The 21,056-nt window shown below is 40.4% G+C and overlaps 1 protein-coding gene across 2 annotated transcripts; it reads right to left on the reverse strand.

Annotated features, from left to right (window-relative positions):
• Positions 1-756: 756 nt before the first annotated feature.
• On the reverse strand, positions 757-19,000 carry LOC133912772 (uncharacterized). 2 transcript variants are annotated; one of them, XR_009908897.1, is made up of 4 exons: positions 18,718-18,993; positions 18,062-18,183; positions 16,839-16,911; positions 757-1,956 (listed from the first exon to the last, which is right to left on the reverse strand). XR_009908897.1 is itself a non-coding variant. In XM_062355677.1 (3 exons), the coding sequence occupies exons 1-3, from the start codon at positions 18,954-18,956 to the stop codon at positions 1,918-1,920; spliced, it is 351 nt and encodes a 116-aa protein (XP_062211661.1). In that variant the 5' UTR covers positions 18,957-19,000; the 3' UTR covers positions 757-1,917. The 2 variants fall into 2 exon arrangements, 1 of the variants encoding a protein (XP_062211661.1); XM_062355677.1 differs by lacking the exon at positions 18,062-18,183 and having other exon boundaries at positions 18,718-19,000.
• Positions 19,001-21,056: the final 2,056 nt, after the last annotated feature.

Consider the following 21,056-nt stretch of genomic DNA (forward strand, 5'->3'; position numbering starts at 1 on the left):
GCGTGTCTCCCGTCGGTTGCCTACAGTGTTGTTGGGCTCTAGTGCTTCTGTTCCACTGCAGCTATAGAGGACAATATATGTCAATTGTTTGTAGAGTTAAATATTTTTTTGTAAAAATATTGTTTTTGTTACTACATCTGTGACATCCTTATGTGTGTTAAATATCATGGGCACATATAAGTCGCGTCTTATTTTATCCATTAAAATCAGGTGTGACAGTATTATATAAACGTGTATACAGACATATATATGTATATATGCACACACTTAAGATTTTTAGTTTTGCAAAAAGTTTTTATTTTCTTTATAAAATAGTTTTTATTTTCTTTGGGTTCAAAAATTTTGGATTGTTACAGGTTTAAATCATGTTTTTGCCCTATCTCTTTTTCTATTTCGATTTGATAGATTTCCTTTGGTGGGATTGTACATCTTGCATCAATAATGAAGTGTATATAAACACTTCTTGGATTACTGTCACACCCCAATTTCATGCATATTCATGTTTGCAAGCAATTCATGTGCATTCGAAGCATTTGATTGAATTTTGTGCAAGTTTGAATTAGTTTGAATTCAAATTGAATTAAAAGAGAATATCACATGAAATGAAAAAATACACTTAAATAGAGCATTACAAAGCAACTCATTATTTCACCTTATAACTTAGGCTGGATATAAATTTAGAAATTAGTGCTTCAGTTAAGGTTAATATTGTTGAATTGTCCCACGTTTTTGGGAATTAGCTTGAAGCCATAAAAGTTCATGCAAGATTTAAAAGCTGCCAATTTGTACGAATTTGTTTCAAAATCTACAGGGGATTTTGGGTCAATCCGAATCAAATGGGTTGCTTATGATTTATATAGCAAGTACAAACCAGCAGAAAAAGAGAGGAAATATTTGAGCTCGCGGTACTGTTCATACTACCCACCTGTATGTTCTCTGGCCTTCTTCTACCTCTCGACCCACCTCCTGTGCTCACTCTCCCAAGAAACTTCACTCTAGAACAGGAGCTCCCCTCCTCCTCCCTTCCAAATCCCATCCAAACACCCGAAATCGAGCCTTGCATGTCACACCACTGCCTTCCAAATTTATCAAGCTTTCTATCCATCCGATTAGCTTTGGCATGCAACATTGTTCGAGAGAGATCGAGAAGGAGAAAAAAGCAGCAATTTCCTTCGTATTCTTCTTCTCCAATCAGCTCTCTGCTCTCTGCTTTCTCTCCGTTCCACAGCACATAGTGACAGCGGCTGTTCTCTCTCGTGCTCACTCTCTCTCCAAACTGCAGCAGCGCAGAGCCTTGCCCTCTCACTCACTCCTGCTCTCTCACCCTCTCTCGGCTGCACAGAGCAGCTGCTCTTTCATCCGTTCTTCCCACCGAACAGAGCAGCAGCAACTGCGCCTTGGCTCGGAGTCGACGTCCCCGAGTTAGAGCACCGAGGGGCACCGTGGGGAGCTCCCCAGATGCTTCCCCGCGCCAAGGTGTCGTTTCCCACGCTGCCAACCCAAACGCGTGCGGCGTCATCTTCTTCCCTGCAGGCCAACACCGAGCTTGTCGTCCCCGTCGATCTGCCGCCACAAGCCATCTCCCTCCAAGACGATCGCCCTACGACCGCACGTGCACCTTGGTGAGCTCCCCAATCTATGGTGAGGCTCGCCAGCCATTTTCCCGCCTTTCCCATCCCTCTATTTCTCTCTCCATGCACGGCCTGACCACCGTGCCACCATCGCCGCTGCTGGTCATGTTCTGCTCACTGCATGCAACTGCAGCTACTTCAAATCGAAGCCCCATACAATTCCGCAGCTTCGAGCCCGTCCTCCGGTCGAGCCCCGTCGCCATTCCACCGCCGGCGAGGCCATGCCGTGTGGTCGGCCATGGCTCCAGTTCGAGCTTGGCCCTGGCCGAGGTCGGACTTGGATCAACTAGGACAGGCCCCACTCTTGAGTCTTGAGTGGCTGTGGCTGGGTAGGTTTGTATAAGAAAATCATTAGAGAAATTCAATGCCAGAAAAATAAACAGAAAGGCAAGAAGTGAATTGTTGTTGAATGGTTAAATCGGATGAAACATTCTATAATGCATAGAAAATTCTATATAGCTCCTAAAAATATGAAACCACTTTTGCAAACCTTGTATGTTCATATTCTACTGTATAAAAATACTGTTGATCATGTTAATTTCTATTTAAATTCTGATTGATTTAAATGTGTTAGATTTAGTATAAATCACTATTACCCCATGGTTTGTCTAAAATTGGTAAATCCAATTCCATTAATCTTCCTAAATAGAGTATTTTATAGGAAAATATATTGGACAGCATGTTAGAGGAGTTTGGCCCATTGTTTTAGCATATGTTTGGTCTCATATTGGTTAGCTTCTAAAATTTGTACAAACAATAATAAAAATAATCTAGTGGTTAGACCACTTGTAAAATTCTGTTTGAGTATCCTACACAGAAAAAATAATGGTTGGCATGTTAAGTCATTCTTAAATATAAGTTGTTCAAGTGTGCCCTTGGTAATTAGGACATCACATCGCTTATTTCTTTATACCATGAGCTTGTGATCTTTCCCTTGCGTGAATCTTATTCTATCATGTTGTTTACTTAACACACTACACTCATGTGCAATTTCATAGCATTCGGATCACATTGCATTGCATTTTACTCATGTTCATCGTATTGCATGCGCTATTTCTATGGAGAACGAAGAGCTGGAGAGCAACATAGGCGTGATCAAAGGTGATTATGAGATTGTTTCTGTAGATTGTAAAGTTGTGAATCAAGGCAAGCATCTATGCATACTTCTTTCATATTTTGGTGAATTGTTGGTCAATTTTGCTAGATATTTCTATGTGTCATATATGTATTTTTAGCGATTTGATGTCGGAAATCGGGTAGCACCTATCTTGTTATATTTATCCCTACCTTGATTATTGACAATCTCTATCCTTATAACCTGGATGTCACATTCTAATGTCCAACTTAAAATTTGTGTGAACTTTGCTTAGACTTTCTTAGGTCTCCGATAGAAGTCAAGTGTGGGAACATTCCATTGTTCGCGAGCTATAGGACTTAATTAACATTTACAAAAAATTATGATGTTGGGATGATGATTTGTGAGAATGAGACAAAATATGTGCGGTGTTAGGGGCAGGTCGGGAGAGGGACCTAGGTGCCATAGACCACTTGCATCAATTAAGTATCGATCGTTGGTGTTATTGACTTAAGCACTTTTTTGAACTTTCACATATCTAAATAGGAAAAGGATAAACATATTATCTCATTGCATACCGAAATTTGGCGCATGACTCCATGGTGTGTGTGTGGAAAAGAGTTTTATGTGTGTGAAATGAGATAGAGGAACACGGGACCTAGTGTGTGCCCTATAGGGGCTAGGTACTAGGCACTATGGAGATGGGTCAACTGGGCAGGAATGGGTGAGAAAAAGGTTATCATAGGGGGCTAAGAGGATGAACCGTGTTATGTGGGTAAAGTTGTACTCCCTTGCAGGGTGTAAAATCATTTTGAATTGCTCACAGATTGCAAAATTATACATATAAGGAAGGTATGTTGTAGGTTATGAGCAAACTTAATGTTCATTAGATGTTATCGTAGAGTCCCTTATGGTTTTTTGGTATGGTGGTGTGGGATGATGAGGTGGTTCTTATGTCTTATATTGAGAAGAGCATATGTGGTTATATGTGGGATGAGATGAGATAGTTCCTTTATGTTCTATTTTGAGATGGTTATGTTCATATGTTGTTTATGGTTATGTTCTTATGGTCATGCTAGGATAGTCTAAGTGAAATTATGTTAGGTGATCACATGTTTATATCATTAAAATTCATGATTCAACTTAATCTTGTGGTATATTCCTTGTTAAGTCATCAGAATGCATTATCCTTAGAGTCGGAAATATATACTCATATATAAGTAAGTCTTGCGATTACATTTATACTCACCATGTTTGGTTGATTGTTTTGCATGTGAAGTTTAGCTACCGGCTACTTGTGTCCCACCGAGAGCGGTGTGGTGATAAGTAGTTTCTATACTACTACTAACCCCAGTCAGTTGTCTTGTGGGCAAATGGAGCCACCGATTTTTGGTTTCCTTTAATCGATTCATCTATTGCGATTTATTTATAATCATGTTAGATATTACCTTGCCACTTTGTTAATAATATGGTGTCCCTTTTTTAGATTGAGAGCTCATATAACTTATTGTAATATATGAAGCCCCTTATTAAATTATCAACTTGTAATCACTTAAGCACGATACCACAAAATAATTGAAAGCAGACAGTATGTCACAGACGGTTTTTAAGGAGCCATCACAAACTAAATATCCTCAGACGGTTGCTAAGACAGACATATCTGTAACAAGCTAGACTTCTAGGTGTGAATGAACTCATAAACGGCTTTTATAAATCCGATTGTTTCTAACATACAGACACATATCATTTTTAGAAAAATCCGTTTGTAACATTATCACATATGATTTCTTGTAAGGTCTATCTGTGCCTAGTCGGTAGACATAGATAAATTTTATAAACACCTGTCTGTATTTAAAGACTCATGAATATTTTCAAATTTGACCGCACATCTCCCCTAGCTCTTCTGGCTTCTAACACACACAAACTACTCGTCTCCCAAGGCTCTTTTGGCTTCACAGCTTCACACATACACAACCTCTCATCTCTTCTCAATATAAAGCGACGAGGAGTTTTCTTCTTCATCACTCTCTACATCCAAGTGTTCCGCCATATTGAGAAGCAAGGAGTGTTCTACGTTTTCACTCGTCATTCGCGTATAAGAAGCTAGATCTTACCAGGGGTCGAATCCTTTTCCCTCCACTATGGTGAGTATCATGTGGTTCCTTTCACTGCACTGAGGTTTTCATTGCTCCAATATGTGAAATTGATGGCACAACCTTGTTTTCATCGTAATTGTGCAATTCACGACAGTTAGGAGGTGGCAGGATGGGCTTCTCCCTATGGCTGCTTCAACAGCGCAGATGCTTGGCGTCGGCTTTTGCCCGGTGGAGTGTGTCTTCTTTGCTGCTGTGAAGGCTCCCTCCGTCAACCATGTTCTCCATTTAGTTCTACCGAATGAAAAATTCTCCATTGTTGTTCATTAGAATGGAGACATTTTTGTCAATAGCAAGACATGCGTAAATACACATTTTTTGTTGGACCATGGCTGGCAGTTTGGCAGCAATGTAATCTAGTTCTGGCAAATGCGTGAGGTCGTCAAGGTGCAGCCAGATCTGGATTACTGTGAGATGCTAATCGAAGATGATTCTTGGGTTGCTATTGTACTGAAACACTGGAGGATGATATGATGTCTATCATCTCATCTTTTTGAAAGAAAGTGTCGATCAACCCACGTTTGTTGATTACTTTTCGTATTTTTGGAAGATGGTGTCGCCATGATGTCAATCATAATATATAGCTAGCTAGGTTTATGTGTTCTAAACAATGTGTGATGCTCTTAACCTTTGTGATATGTAAATGCCTACGTTTAGCTTTCTGAATAATGTGTGATCGATGTTGTGAACAATGTGTTTAATTTGTAAGTCATAATGTGTGTATATTTGTGACCCTTCCCCCCTAGAAGCAAATTTGCTTCCTGGCTGCTTCTAGGGGTAAAGGTAGACACATACAATTTTTTATAAAAATCTGTCTATGATAATTAACATAGACAGGTTTTAAAAAACCCATCGGTGACTCTTATAGTCATGTCCAGGTTTAAAAAAATACCATATATAACTCTTACTACGCACAGATGGTTATCTAGAAACTCTGTTTGTGTGTAAGTGCATTACAAATGGTTCTAAAACTATATGTAACAAGGTCGATATCATAGACACTTTTGCAGAGATGGAACTTTTAACCGTCTGTGATAGGGTTTAAAATCCATTTGTAATAACCTGTTCTGAGGTAGTGGCAAGCCTAGTAGTTAAATTTCAGATTTAAACACTTGTATATTTGAGATGTTATGATTAAATGTTGGTATAGATATGTGTTGGATAATGACTCTCCAGGAATTATCTAAATACACATATCAGGACTGCTGGAATTGCCTTCGTTTCAATTGAATTATCCATTGAGTTGTCACATTAGTTGAGGTTTAACATATGCCATGGCTTTTGGTGAGCTTATGTTAGCTCTCAACTTAAGTGGATAACCAGGTATTCAATTGAACCGAGTGCAGTTTGGTTGGGTCCTAACAATTACCTAACTCGATTTGGATATGTATCATCAAAGTGCTAGGAACGAAGGTGAGGGCTCAAGGTCAAGAGCTTGGCAACCATACAACCTTGGCATCACACTATGCACCACTGTTGTGCACAACCAATTTTGCGTCCTAAGGAGTAGGACCATCCGTTCTACAAAGTGGGCATGCTCGATGACATTGGCTGCTCCAGGCCTCAGTACTGATTTCTACAACCTTTGCAATAATGTCGGTTTAAACATGCTTGCTCAATCTAGTTTCCCTACTTATTGTAGACTTACTCTTGAATTCTTAAGTACTCTTGAGAATAACCTTGCAAAGGCTGCTTTCTCTAATTATATTGATACCATTAAATTCTTCTTTTAGATGTTGAGTATGAATAACAAAATGGTGTGAGCCTTTTAATCTTCCTAATAATGATGAAGCCCTTAGATACGTGTGAGATCAAACTAATCATAGACCCATCGCTTGCAAGCTTGCAATTCGCTCTTGCAAAAAGGCAAGTGATATCTCAAATCCATGCATTCATTATTTCCATCTCTTCTTGCCTAATACTATTTTTGCCAAACGTGAGACTTACCATGTTTCTCGGTAAGAGATAGTTATTATTGATAGCGCCTTGCATCCCCATAATAATATTGGAACTAGTTTTAATTTGGGCGCAGTGATGGCTTCTCATTTGACTAGGCAATCACATTAGCACTAGAGGGTGATCACATGCGGTGGCCTTATCACTTTTATTGCCACTTGCTTAGGAATTAATTTGTTAAATTTGCAGCCAGTCATTGATTATCATTCTCTTGACATAGGATTGCTAAAATGTTTGTGTTTTCTTAGTGAACATAGAAAAGGTCATTATTACTTCAATATTGTAAATGCTTCATGACCTATTCTTGCACCTGCATTTGACATCTTCCATGTCTTTGGGAGAGATTCTTGGATTTATGTTGAACAAGCATGGGAGGAAGGCAATGAAAACACCGACATGCTACCACAACAAGCTGATGATGAAGAAGAGGATGAGGAAGTGTCCTATGAAGAAGGTAAATGATGAGGACATCCATCCTTCGGATACGAGTAACACGACTAATAATTCTCAAATCAAACAAAGGCCAATTACAAGAGTACGTGCGTGACAATTAAAGCACCAGGTGAACTTGTTACTCATTGTTCATACTTCCTTGGATGGGTTGTTACTAAATTCTTGTGATGTTTTATTGCTCAGGAATATGAGAGAGGCATCACAATCTCACCTGGATGTCATCCCTCGAAGACCAAGTCTACTCAGACTAAAAGTTGAGCCCTAGTCAAACTACAAAGTCTACTCGGAGTCTGCATGTCAATAAAATGGGCATAACTTTCACATACCGAGTCCAATTGAGGTGTTCTTGAAGTTCTTGGAAAGCTTATGATGAAGCCTTTCCAATGGATTTGGTCTCATCCATAGATTCAATAGGAATTAATAAGAGTCACTAAAATAAGGTATCGCATCATCGTTGTGGGCCTTATTGGGTCTTGTAAGCGTGTCGGGGGTGGAGTCCAGGTTGTGTACGCCTCTTTCTACGGCTGCACAACCCTAGGTCAACCTTTTCACATCACCCCTATATATGCAGTATTCAATATAGTTTAGGCTCGAGTTTTGCTTAGATTATTCTATTTTAAATAGTATCATTGTATATCAGTTTATGGAACGCTAACTTCAAGTTCTTCATTGGTAATTAGCAATATTCAGATTGCATATACCTGTTCCTGCTTATGCTCTCGATTCGCTTGAAGGAAAAGACTTCTTAGCGAGTTCAACCACATTGTGGCACGGTTGATAACCACGGAGTAGTGGTGTAGTGGTTGCGAAAATTCTCAATCTTTTCTTGCTAGAGCCTTTAGATTATCAAAGTCAAAACTCCACTAAATCAACTTACCATATTACCTTTTAGAAGATCGACAATACTCCCATCAGTAAATCAAGTGATCACTTGTGTTACAGTGAGGTTAACCAACTCCGCACAATGGTGGATGACGTTGACTCTACCACCCGTGCCATAAAGAATGAACAACATACAATGCATGAGAAGTTCACTCGTTGGACCATCTATTTTGGTCAGGGGAGCAACTCGTCACATAAACATTGAGCTCTATTGGAGATCTTAAGCTTAAAGACCCCAGCCAAAAGGCTTGAGCTTGGGGAGGCTTCACCCTCCCCACATTTATCTTTATTTGACTAATCTTTTATTTTCACCTGTTGGAGATGTACTAAACTCATAAGAGATGTTTGATACACTTGTGTTGGCTTCAATCGGCACCCCCTTTTATTATTTTTAGTTGCTTAGTTACACTTGTATGGTATATTTATTTTCTTGCTTTAGTTTCTTTCATTTTCACCATTGATTTCTACAAGTTAGATTTTATTTTGAATACTCATTGTAGTATCTATGCCAATTTTATTGCATATATTGTTTTGCAGTTAGAGTATGGGATGACAGATCCAATAAAGGAAGGAACCAACTTAAAGAAAGAAATCAAGTCAAGCGTGAAAAGTTAAAGGTATTCTTGTTATGAGGTTTGGTTTATACACCCTAATTTTTTATCATCTTAGTAAATTATTGTAGTGGTTAAATGATATTTGGAGATGAAATGCTTGTCCTATTAGGCCCCACACTGTCAGAAGTTGGAGCTCAAACTGTTGTTCTTGGTTAGATTTTACTAGCATGTGTATAGGCAGACTGCAACTACCTTGGTGCCAACATGATAATATCTGATCCCAAATATAATGGTTCTGAATTTCAGGAATAAACCCCGGCATGCTTAACACCAGGAAACAAACCTTAGATTGAAACCTGTCGGTGATATGGGATCCAGAGGTTCCCGAGTCCCGAGGCCAGGACAGCGTAGTGCCACATGGCGCCTTCCCACGAGGACCACCTCCCCGAGGGCCCGAGGGAAGCCAGGTCCGGAAGGAGCTGCTCGGGGCCAAGAACAGTTGGTCCTTGAGTACCCAGAGTTCCCGAGGACCCGAGAAGAGCCAGGTCCGGGAGTGGACACTCGGGGCCAAGTGCAGTTGGTCCCCGAGTACCCAGAGTACCTCGAGGACTCGAGAAGAGCCAGGTCCGGGAGTGGGCGCTCGGGGCCAAAAGCAGTTGGTCCTCGAGTACCCAGAGTGCCCTAAGGACCCAAGAAGAGCCAGGTCCGGGAGTGGGTGTTCGGGGCCAAGAGCAGTTGGTCCCCGAGCACCTGGCAAGCCCCATGCCGGTGGACCCCACAGGGACTCCACGATTAGGTGTCGATCGGTGAGAGGGGGGAGCACTTCGTAGAGAGGGGACTTCGGACATCCGGAAGATAGGCCCCAAACCTTGTAACACAGAGAAAAACGAGAGAGCTAGAGTTCCAGAGAAAGGCATTCGAAGAGCATTGATAATATACTAGACACACAGGAGTAGGGTATTACGCCTCCGTGCGGGCTGAACCTGTCTAAACCCTTGGTGCATTCATTACTACTAGCCGACGACGATTCATCCCGCCTAAGTACCACACGCATTAACCCCACATCGAGGTAGATCCAGGACCAGCCCCCCGGCCGAATCTCAAAGGGGGTCCCTCAGGATCCCTGCTTGCGGTGTTCATCCACCGACAGCTGGCGCGCCAGGTAGGGGGGTTGCATCCCTGAATCCACCTCATTTTTTACAAGAAAAAATGGCGGGCGGACATCGTCTTCAGCGCACTGACTCGGACTCGAACGAGGAGATGGAAAACATGGCCCAGGGGGCCCTGGCTCCTGCTCGTCCTCAGCGGCGTCGACAGCCGGCTCACACAGCACCTCCTTGCGTCAGGGACAACCACGTAAGTTATCACTTGCTATTTAAATTCATCACATCAGTATGAATCATTAATATACGCCCATGTTGCTCTTATTCCGAGTTTTCCTCTGGAATCCATATGTTAATCTACTTGGTGAGATGCTCGACTCGTGCGCAAAAAACACACACTCTCTCATTTCCCCGCTGACAAAAACGGATGCCAGTCGGTATGCGGCACAGGCAGCGATCGCTGACCTAAGTCTGTTGTGGTAGGCTGTGGTGCCTAGCTGTTGTGGCAATACCCCGAGCACTACCAAACCTCTGGGGTTCTCGGGTAATCCTACCGCTCGAACATGAGTGGTCGGGACCGCCTAGTCCCCGGGGGCGGGCTGTCGGTGCTCGGCTTGGTTAGTCCCGGCCCGAACACCACCAAACCATGGGACCTCTTGGTCGTATCCCTATCTGTACACTTCACCGGTCCAGGCATTCGAGAGGTCGTGAGTCAAAAACGAGAGCAAGCTAGAATGAGTACCGCACCGACAGAGCGTACCAAGCAAAGAAACCTTGCCTATTTTAAGCTTACAGATAAATGCTCGAGAACCAAGCAACCCGAGCACAAGGGCATCAGTGCCCAGGGCGCTGCCGAGCCTCTAGGGTCCTCGGGTAATCCTACCACTCGGACATGAGTGGTCAGGACCACCTAGCCCCTGGTTCCATTGCCGGGTTTGGAGTGCTCAGGTGCTAAAAGGACAACTTGGGGGCTAAAGCGCTCTACGCAAGGGAGTCCATGTTCCCAGTGCCCCGAGCACTAGGGCATCCACCCTTTCCTAGCCTGGTCGGTCGGAAGGCTGACACCAACTCGGTAAGTCACTAAAGTCATGTGAATTTCCGTTCATACATACGTAATAAACTATTGTTCCCGAGCTATCCTCAGGATCCTCTTGTGCTAATCTGCTCGGTGAAGCGATCTCCTCACGTGGAAAACCCCGTTCTCGTATTCACTTTTCTGGAACGACAAAAACAAACGGTAGTTAGTGTACCGCACAGGCGGCGATCGCTGACCTAAGTCCTTTATGGTGGGCTATGGTGCCCAGCTGGCATGGCAGTACCCCGAGCACTACCGAAACTCTGGGGTTCTGGGTTGTCCTACCACTCGAGCATGAGTGGTTGGGACCACCTAGTCCCCGGAGTCGGGCTATCAGTGCCCGGTCTGGTCAGTCCTACCCCGAGCACCACCGAACCGTGGAGACTCTTGGTTGCATTTCCGCCTGCACGCGTCTCCGATCTATTTGTTTGAGAGGTCGCGAGACGAAAGACGTTCACGAAAGACTTAAGTTTTCAGGGTACCTTGTTTGATAATGGATGAGAGATCAAGGTTACCATAAGGTTGATTTCTCTATCTTTTTTTACTGTGAATCGACAAATCAAAATCTTTGGATGAATTAATAAATATTTAATTAGATGTTGGTAATATGAAAAAAAAAAAATTAGTTCCATGTTTTGCATCTGTCAATTTAGACACACTATATTTGGTGAAATGAGTGGCAAGTAGGAGGGAGCTATTCTTCGTCTTACCCTGACATACAAAAGTAGTTGCCAAGGGTCGAGTGCAAGATGCATATATATACATGTTGATGGCATGATAAATAATAATGTGTCATATACGGATTGGTCTAATAAAGAAGGGATAGTCGAGGATATAAGAGGTGGCAGTGTCCACTCCACTGCAATTTCTCATAGCAACCATACTACTGGTTTCACCATTAAAGTCTAAAATATAACAAACACATAGTTCCACCAAAAAGAAGATCCGAACATAGTACAAAATTATGACTATCCATAGCTGATCGTATGTGACGAAACTGTCTAAAACAGAACAATCATAGGATCCTATAAACTGCTGGCAGGACTTTACCTATGAAAAGCCTAAAAATCCGTACATGTTAACATTAGTAGAAAACAACATGTCTTTATAACCTTAAACGCCATGGCTTTATACCTTCAACATAACATCTTAAACATATGAAAATACTTCACGGTATACAACATTTCTGGTTTCATCACTGCATGATCCGTTCTCATTTTCTATCAAAATTTTGAGGCCACCTTTTGATGTTACGCGTGAAACGGCAACATATAGTTGACCATGTGTAAAAACCGGTTTTTTAAGGTATACACCTACATGGGATAATGTTTGACCTTGACTTTTGTTTATAGTCATTGCATAGCAAATCTTTATAGGAAATTGTCAACGACTTAATATAAATGGCCATCTAGATCCTCTTGTGGTTAAATTAATTCTTGGGATGTATACTTTGTTACCAACATTTGAACCAGTTATTATAATTGCCACTATGATATTATCTCCATGATTAGTGACTATTAGTCTTGTACCATTACATAGTCCTATACTTCGATTTATATTTCGTAGAAGCATAATAGGCGTCCCAATTTTCAATTTTAAACAATGAGTTGAAAAATTGTTAGCATTTAATGTGTTTAAATATTTAATTGGATACAATATATCTATATCATTACTAGTATCAAATGACTTTGATATGCAGTCTGAACTAAAATATTCTCTGTCTTTTTTCTTGTATAAGCAATAACATGTAATAATTAATTTCATCCACAATTTCATTTATAGGAATTAATATGGCTCTTTCTTTAAGATAATCTATATTAGTATAATTATAGATAAACTGATAATATACTACATTGACTATTGCTGGGATTTTTGGACCATCAGTAGATATTAATAAATTGTGTGGTATCTTGATCCAAGTTGCTTCTGTATCTGTCTCATGTCATATCGCAGGTAATTTTCCATCTCCAAGATCTAATATCCATTCACTGAAGTGTTGTAATTCCTGATATTCAATAGCATTATTTGTCTTACTCTTCAATCTCATATTTTCTGTCAGTTTTATAATCTAAACAAAGTTCCACAGAGGCGATTTTATAATTGCTGCACTTATTATTTGTGTTTTTGTACCGTTCTCTAGAACATGTAATATTTGTCGAAGGTCACCTCCTAAGACAATAACTTTGCCTCGAAATGGAACCATTGTAGCATCTGGTTTTTGCTCGCTCATTATATCTTTCAATGATCTATCTAATGCTTCAAAGCACTATCTATTTGTCATTATTGCTTCATCCCATATTATGAGTGATATTTTTATAAGTAGTTCTGCAAGCATCGTACCACGTTTAATATCACACATCGATGTGTTATCAATATCCAATGGGATCTTAAATTTTGAATGTGTTGTTCTGCCATTTGGTAGTAGCAAAGATGCTACTCCGGAAGATGCTACTGTTAAGACAATTTTTTTTCTTGCTCTAACATATCCGGAAGATGCTACTGTTAAGACAATTTTTTTTCTTGCTCTAACATATGATACGAGAGAGTTCCATAGATATGTTTTTCCAGTTCCTCCATATCCTGATACGAAGTAAAATCCTGATTTGTTATTCAATACATCATTGACTATTTTATGGAAAGCATTTTTTTGATCGGTGTTTAAAAAGTTATACATAATATTGGCTTCTTGTTCTAACTTGTTGGTATTGTAATTCATTTCCTCTTCGATTAATCTGTTAGGACAAAAATCTATGCAGTTGTATGTCTTAGGTGGTAAGTTGAACATTTTTATTTGTATTCCATTCTTTGAGAGGATATACTCTAAGTCATTTAATAACATGCCGCGTAGCTCATTATCATCTAGATGGTATTGTATAGGGTGATATCTACGTTGTATATCACGTAAAAATCATCTGTCATTAATCTCCAGTGTTTATCAAAAAAATCTCTTTCATTTTGTATTCCACATAATAGTAACATAGTTACAAATAGTTGTCTAAGTTGTAATGATGTAGCCCATGATGCAGCCTCATTAAAAGTCCAATACCATTCTTCATCATTATTGAGTAATCCACGTGCCGCACATGCTCCTTTAAAGATATTATACACTACTTCTTTATAACTTTGACCTCCTTTTACTATCATTAATAACATACGTAGGTAGAATCGTTCTTCTTCTATTGAATTTACGGAGTATAGATGTCCTATCTTAAAACCATGTGTTCGTTTTTTCCAAATACGATTTTTATTGTCCCAAGTGTATTTTGTTGGGAAATCACAATATGTTAGCTCACGAGCTTCTTCGAAGTTCTTATTAGCAGTGAACCATTCAGTTAGCATTGTTTGTCTAAGTTTTGGATCTTCTATTATTTTTTTTAGCTTCGCATTTTCTTTCAATGTAACACTGTTCATAAGCGGTAAATGGACTGGAAGTCTTTCCACAGCTGGATTATAGGGGTGAATTTCATATCCAAATAGTCTCCATAAAGTATCTTGCTCACATATATATCTACAGTCAAGGTATTCTTTTATCTCATCTATTCCTCCATTATTTTTATTTGCAGGTGTATCTTCACCTCTTTTGATTTGTTCGAAAATAATTTTAGCTTTATCGGGACCCTTATTGACATATTTACATAGGTATTTAAGGACTTTACTTTTGTTACAATATTCAATGTTTATATGAGCTTGATATTTTTTAATTAGATATAAATTATGTGGTACTACCCATCTGTTATCTAGGTTGTGCTCATTTCTTCTAGTATATATATTATTGTTCCGATGTCTATATATAGGGAATACGTTGTCATCAATTGTTGTTTGTTCTTGGAATTCTTTAGGATAATATTTTGAGCATTTCCCTTTTTTCTTGCAAGGACAACTTTGGTCTTGTGTCCTTTATCTCCACATGGTCCATGCATCATGTGTTCAGTTATGAGTATGTAGCCTAAAGGATCTATTTCAGGATCTGGAATTTCTGCAGAGATAAATTTGTCGATTATATCATAAGTAATTTCTATGCCATCTTTAGATAGCCAGACTAATATATGCACATGTGGTAGACCTCGTTTTTGGAATTCTATGGAATAAAGGATTGCATTTATAGGGTCAAATATTAAACCTGATTTTATATCATTTAATAGTTCTTGCAATTTTATATGGGAAACTCGTACTATTATATCGGCCATGTTATTAGGTTGTTGTCCTTGTTGTAGCATTAATTCAATTTCAGACCATTTTGGATTACAAGTAAATGTTATAAACAGATCCGGTGTTCCATAGACTCGGCATATAGCTATACCATCATGGTAGTTTTGAATCATATATCGTCTAGATCATGTATGACTCGAAGGTAGCAAAACCCTTTTTCCAATCTGATCTCCCTGCAACGTTCCTTTTTCTATAGCATCTGTTATACCTTGTAAATATTTCACCCTTAATTTATCTTGATTTTTAGCTATATAACGTAACTGATCTTCATCTTCTAATGCATGTTCATCAACAACTGCTTGTTTAGATAGCCTTCTGTAACATAAATATGGATTTGGCTGGCCCGTTCTATAGTGAATATGATATTTGAAAAGTTCGTGCATCATGACTTTATTTTGTTTTTTGGTTGTAATGGGTTTGTTTGATGATAATAAACGCCAAGTTGATACCCCCTTTCACCATATGGAAATAGTAACGGATATTGTAATGCCATAAGGGCAGGATGGAACATTGAAATCTCTCGTAATCCTTTGTTTTTACTGCACACAATGATATCACGTTTATAGTTCTCTAATGATAGGTCACCTACAGTTAATATTGCTAACTCATCTGCATTAGGCATTTCAAATTGTATTGGATCTCCTTTATTTACTCCAACAATACGTATGCTTACATCTATTCCATTATATTGTTCTAATAGGTCTCGTGCAAATCGGAATTTTTTAACCAAAGGGTTGTATGTATCTAGCATTTCTTTTAATCCTTGAACTATATTAGGATCGATATCTATATCATCATTTTCTTCTTGTTGCAAAGCGCGAATTCTATTTGCAATCTCGTTTTCAGTATCAAAGATATATAGTTCAGCGATTTTTGGTATGGAATTTTGGCTTTGGAAGTAATCCTCCAATTCGGTGATGTACTTGCCCATTGATACGGAATACGTAAGGTCCTTCTCCACAATTTATTGCTTTGTCTATATTAGCGCCCATTGATGTAAAAGCAAATAGGCTATTATAATATCTTTTTTTTAGGAAATGTTTTGATCTACCATCACCATTATAATCTAACAATCTTTCTAAGTATTCAGGTGGATTTTTAAATGGGGGAATATGTATCTTTCCTTCTTTACAGCATAATCTATATACTATATTTTTGTGTTTATATCTTCTATCACGTCTCACACTTTCTTGGCTCCAAAATAATGTACCGCAATATTTACATGTGTGGTTTGCAGCACCAAAATATGATCGTCCTATATATGACTCTTTAAGATGTTGCATATGTTCAGGTGAGAAATATTTCATACCATGGGGGATAGATAGATAAGCATATTTCTTTTGTATGGTTAGATCTCATCGTTTAGCTTTATTCTCTTTAACAGTATTGTTATCATTATCTATTGCTGATATATTTCGCTTACTATTCTTTGGTCGTGGCATTGTCTGTGGTACGAAGGACAAAGTCAGTAAGATATCACAATAAGTTGTGGAAGATAAACAGAAAAATATAGATTAGTACTATAAAACAATGTCTAGTGATAATTGTAATCTATTAAGTTGAAGTAGTATAATTATGGTAGGAGCATACGCAATGTCATATTTCATTAGGTCACTTCCAACTAATTGTATAAATGATATTTGAATATTTGATGTTACTTGGGCATTCATTTTATTTTAAGAAATAAGTTGAATAATTTAATGTTTAGTAGATAGTTTTTTCTAGAGGGGAAGTTTGTAGTACATACCTCTGCCTCTATAGGTTGCACAACTTCAGTCCAAACTGTGATGCTCTTTTTTTTTTGTGTGTGTGTGCAGTATCTGAAAAGTATTAAGAATTATATTAGCAAACTTGATGTTTTATGCACTGCAACTTGCAAGCAGTGATGCAATATAAGGCATTCAGCAAAAGGCCGTGGTAGCTTGGCACCAGGGGTCACAATTCCTTCAGTTTTAAAATGATCATGGAAAAGGAGCTGCCATACGAGATCAAGACGTATAAATATGTTACCCGATGGTTAGAAAATCTACTCCTTTTACAATAAAAACTTCTAGCAGTAATTCTACTTTCCTTTATTGATCCCAGATAAAGAAAAAAGGGCTATAGGAGCATATCTGAATATAAAGCAGCATGAGAGAACCAATTCAAGACCAAGACAAATTATCTTAAATATTTCTGAATGTTCTAAGATTCATTTTAGAAAGGGTGTTACTGATCCTCTTCCATCCTATGGACGTGGCAGGGAACTCCCTGGTAAAAGACATCAAATCTTACATCTGAATCCAACCTTACTGATGTGATAATAACTGGTAAATATTGTAGTTACATCATGCACTTCATTTGGCTAGCTTTTAAAATTTCTAATCTGCTGGTATATGATTTGGCAGCAATATGAAATTAAATGAAGATGTGCTGCAAAAGAGAAGGGGAGTGGTGTTTGCTCTGCTGAAAACTTGTCTCTGTGCACCCACACAAACTTTGTTATTCACAGAAGGGCAACGAGGTATAAGTGAGGAATTTCTTTCTGATGTTTGTATTGAGACGATGGACGAAATCAAACGGAGATGTGTGTACAAACATACTGAAAATTTATATTATCTGAATATTATGTGTGGTTGTGTGTGTTCTGCTCCCATTGTTCTTAGAAAAATTTATCTGAATATGGTAGCTTAAAGTATCTGTGCCAAGATGGATGGCACGGCAATATTCATGTAGTCCCTTGATAGTATTTCTCACTTAAGTGCTGATGAGCAGGTATTAAGAGATTCACATAAAGCTAAAGACCGGCGCAATGTAATATGCTATTTTAAGAGGAAAAGGTATGGAAAATAATATGATAACAAATTAAAGACGCTGAAATTTGATAAGAAATTAAATTTGTTGATAGAAGAAATGAAGGGTTGGGTAAGAACCAATATAGAACTTTTAAGATATAATCCATACATTATTGTTAAGCTAAAAAAATACTACCTCATCAGCACATCCAGTGATCCAAAATATCCTGATCTGAACTTCTTCTTAGCATGTGAAGGTTGTGGCATCAATCATCAAACTCAATAATGTTCATGAAGACTATGGATTTTACAGTGCTCCTGAGAGAATGAAGAATACCGAAAAAGAAGGAAAAACTATGAGTATTCTTTTTAAACACAAGGTGGCCTGACTCTACATAGTGCAAAGTTCCTAATTTCTGATCACTCTGGTGAAGAACCTAGCGATGCAGAACCTGCCAGAGCCCAGGTGCATGAAGATTACATGAGAAATAATTTCACTGGACCCTACAGATTTAGTTAAATAAAAACTAACATTTATTCCCAATTCTGTTCAATCTAGGGGGGGGGGGGTGGAAGAAAAGTCGATTCGAATACCAGGATGAATATTATACTTGGAACCGCACACGGTATCGCACAAAAATTTATCTGAATGAAGATTATCCGATTCGGCGACGGCTCGTCGGATCAGAGAAAGAGAAGGAGGCCGCCCGCGTGCGGCGTGGCGGCGTTGGGCTGAAGTGAGTCGGCAGTTGCTTCGGGACACCCGTTTGCGGAGAAGGCAGAGCCCACTGCAAGTGGCCTAACGGCAGCGCTGCGGCTGTACGGGAGGAAGAGAGGAAGCAAGTGACGTACCGTCGGAGCCACAGATCCGGGCGCCCGTTCCAGACCTCCAGTGCTGCCGCGATGCTGGCCTCCGGCCACACCGCGGGGCGGGGAGCGATCGAGCGAGCGGACGCTAGAGGACGAGATGCGGGGAAGGCGAGCGAGGTATGGGAGAGAAGCGAGAGGAGACAGAAAGACCGGTCGGCAACGTGGGACACGTGACGGGAGAGACAGGGAATGGGACGAAGACTCCAGAGTGTCCGACGCATCGCTGGTTCAATCGGACAGCCCACAAGTCACGTACCGATCGATCTAACAGTCCAGACTTTTCAGCCGACATGGTTCAACGAGAGCTCAGAGAATGGACGGCAAATACTATATAAAGATTGGTTGACAACTGTGTTGTAATCAGCATGTTGATGCGAAGACTGGCAGCTGTAGGCTCGACTTTCCTATATAACCGGATCTCTGCCTTGCTGTCACGTCAACTTTGTGCTCACCTTTTTCTACCAACCGGTAAAACCGGTTACTGTTGAAACTCTGGGACCTTTCAACTCTTGACTTCCCACTAGCAAACTCTACTAGAGTATTTTTCAAAATTTGCTTACTATTGTCCCTATTGAGCTGCATGCACCAACCAGTTTACCCAAAAATCTAAACTGATGGGAAAATATGGATAATTCACTTATACTTCAACACTCAACCTCACGTGGAGGCCTCAAACGTCAAAATAGGAGTCGGCTGCATTTTTTTAATTTCGCCTGTCAGGACTCGAACTCGAGACCTCTGGCCCTGATACCATATTGAGCTGCATGCACCAACCAATTCACTCAAAAGCCTAAGCTGATAGGAAAAGTTAGGCAATTTGCATATACTTCAATAGCCCTCTCACATTCCTCACTGCATCCATCATCGTTGTAGGAATCTCCACCCCTCCCTCATTCGCCACTACCTCCAGCACCGTTGCAACACAATACTGTGACAACATTGTCGGAGTATTGAGTAAGGGGGCGTCCTGGCTAACAGGTCCCACGAGGGATATGGCGACCGACAGGGGATATTTTCTAAACTTTGGCCCATCGTATGACCAGATCAAGGCTCCCTCGACTAGCGCGAGGCTTACACGACCAGCCTCCTTGTGATATATTGTGATCCTGCAACTAGCCCTTGCTAGTCGTGGGACGTCCATATCAAACCTGTCTAATCGTATTTATTGATTTTTACTCAAGTGGTTTCCTTCCCGAGGCACCTCCTTCAGCGAGCAAAGTTGTGGCCAGCGCAGATGGGCAGTGCCTCATCTCGTGGTATTAAATGCTATGGATTGGGGTTCTGCGGACTGACTTGACACCACACGACGGATGAGATGGGCCCCGCAGTATCACCGACACAAGGTGCGGTGCGCATGCTTCGCGTGGTGATGGCATGAGAAAAGAATATCTAGCTAGGCATAAGTCTACTGAAAGGGAGGCACTTGTAAGTTCTATTTCTCTTGTATATAAAGGGGAAGGAACATGTCTAGGATGAGAGGAGGAACTTATATATAACCAGTTCACAAACACTCATAAAAAATACACAAGACGTAGGGATGTTATCCTTCGAGAGGCCTGAACATGGATAACCTAGTGTTCTTAAGTTCATCACACTGTAAGTATCATTCATTCACTCATTGACCAGTACACCTTGGAATCATTGTCAGGGATTAACCCTCGACAGTTGGCGCACCATGTAGGGGCGTGTTTCTGTGTTTGGCAAGTGTTGAAGATTAGATTGAGCTACCCATGGCTGGATCCACGACAACTGTTGAGTCCCGTTCCGAGGACCCCGGTCACTGTGAGGTATTCGTCATAGGATACGACCTAGATGAGCCTGGTGTGCTCCATGTATGGGACACCAAATCGGAGTCTGAAGGCTCCGAGGACCCCGGTCACCGTGAAGTATTCGTCATGGGATACGACCCAGATGATCCTGGTGTGCTCCAGGTATGGAACACCGAATCAGAGTCTGAAGGCTCTAAGCCTCAACAAGAAGTTTGCATGATAGTTCATGCAACGGGGCACAGTGGAGGCTCCTGTGTCCTGGGTGCCAGCAATGATCCCTAGTCCATGCACCAAGAGGGGAACATGATCGGCGTCGGGCAAGATCCCCAAACAGGTAAGAGGATACCCTGGAACTAATCGGGTGTGTGGCCTTTTGGGCAGGGTCATCTCGAGGATAGAAAAAAGGGTCTTCCACTCTCCAAGTTTCTAATAGAAAAAAGACCACTTCCAGCGGATACCAGGAACGGAGGCAGCCTTCTAGGATCTCAACGGGTGACCATTTTATCCTCCTGTACTGATCACTCCTCAACCAGACGAGGAGTCATTGCCCTA

Source organism: Phragmites australis, chromosome 3, assembly GCF_958298935.1.
Source record: "Phragmites australis chromosome 3, lpPhrAust1.1, whole genome shotgun sequence".
NCBI classification, from domain to species: Eukaryota; Viridiplantae; Streptophyta; class Magnoliopsida; order Poales; family Poaceae; genus Phragmites; species Phragmites australis.

Excerpts from the sequence above, each read along its gene's own strand:
- LOC133912772 (XM_062355677.1), bottom strand. The coding sequence starts at position 18,956 with ATGCGTCGGACACTCTGGAGTCTTCGTCCCATTCCCTGTCTCTCCCGT. Across the intron at positions 16,912-18,717 it reads CCGGATCTGTGGCTCCGACG|ATACTGCACACACACACAAA; the intron begins GTACGTCACTTG and ends AATACTTTTCAG. Across the intron at positions 1,957-16,838 it reads TGCAACCTATAGAGGCAGAG|CCACAGCCACTCAAGACTCA; the intron begins GTATGTACTACA and ends AAACCTACCCAG.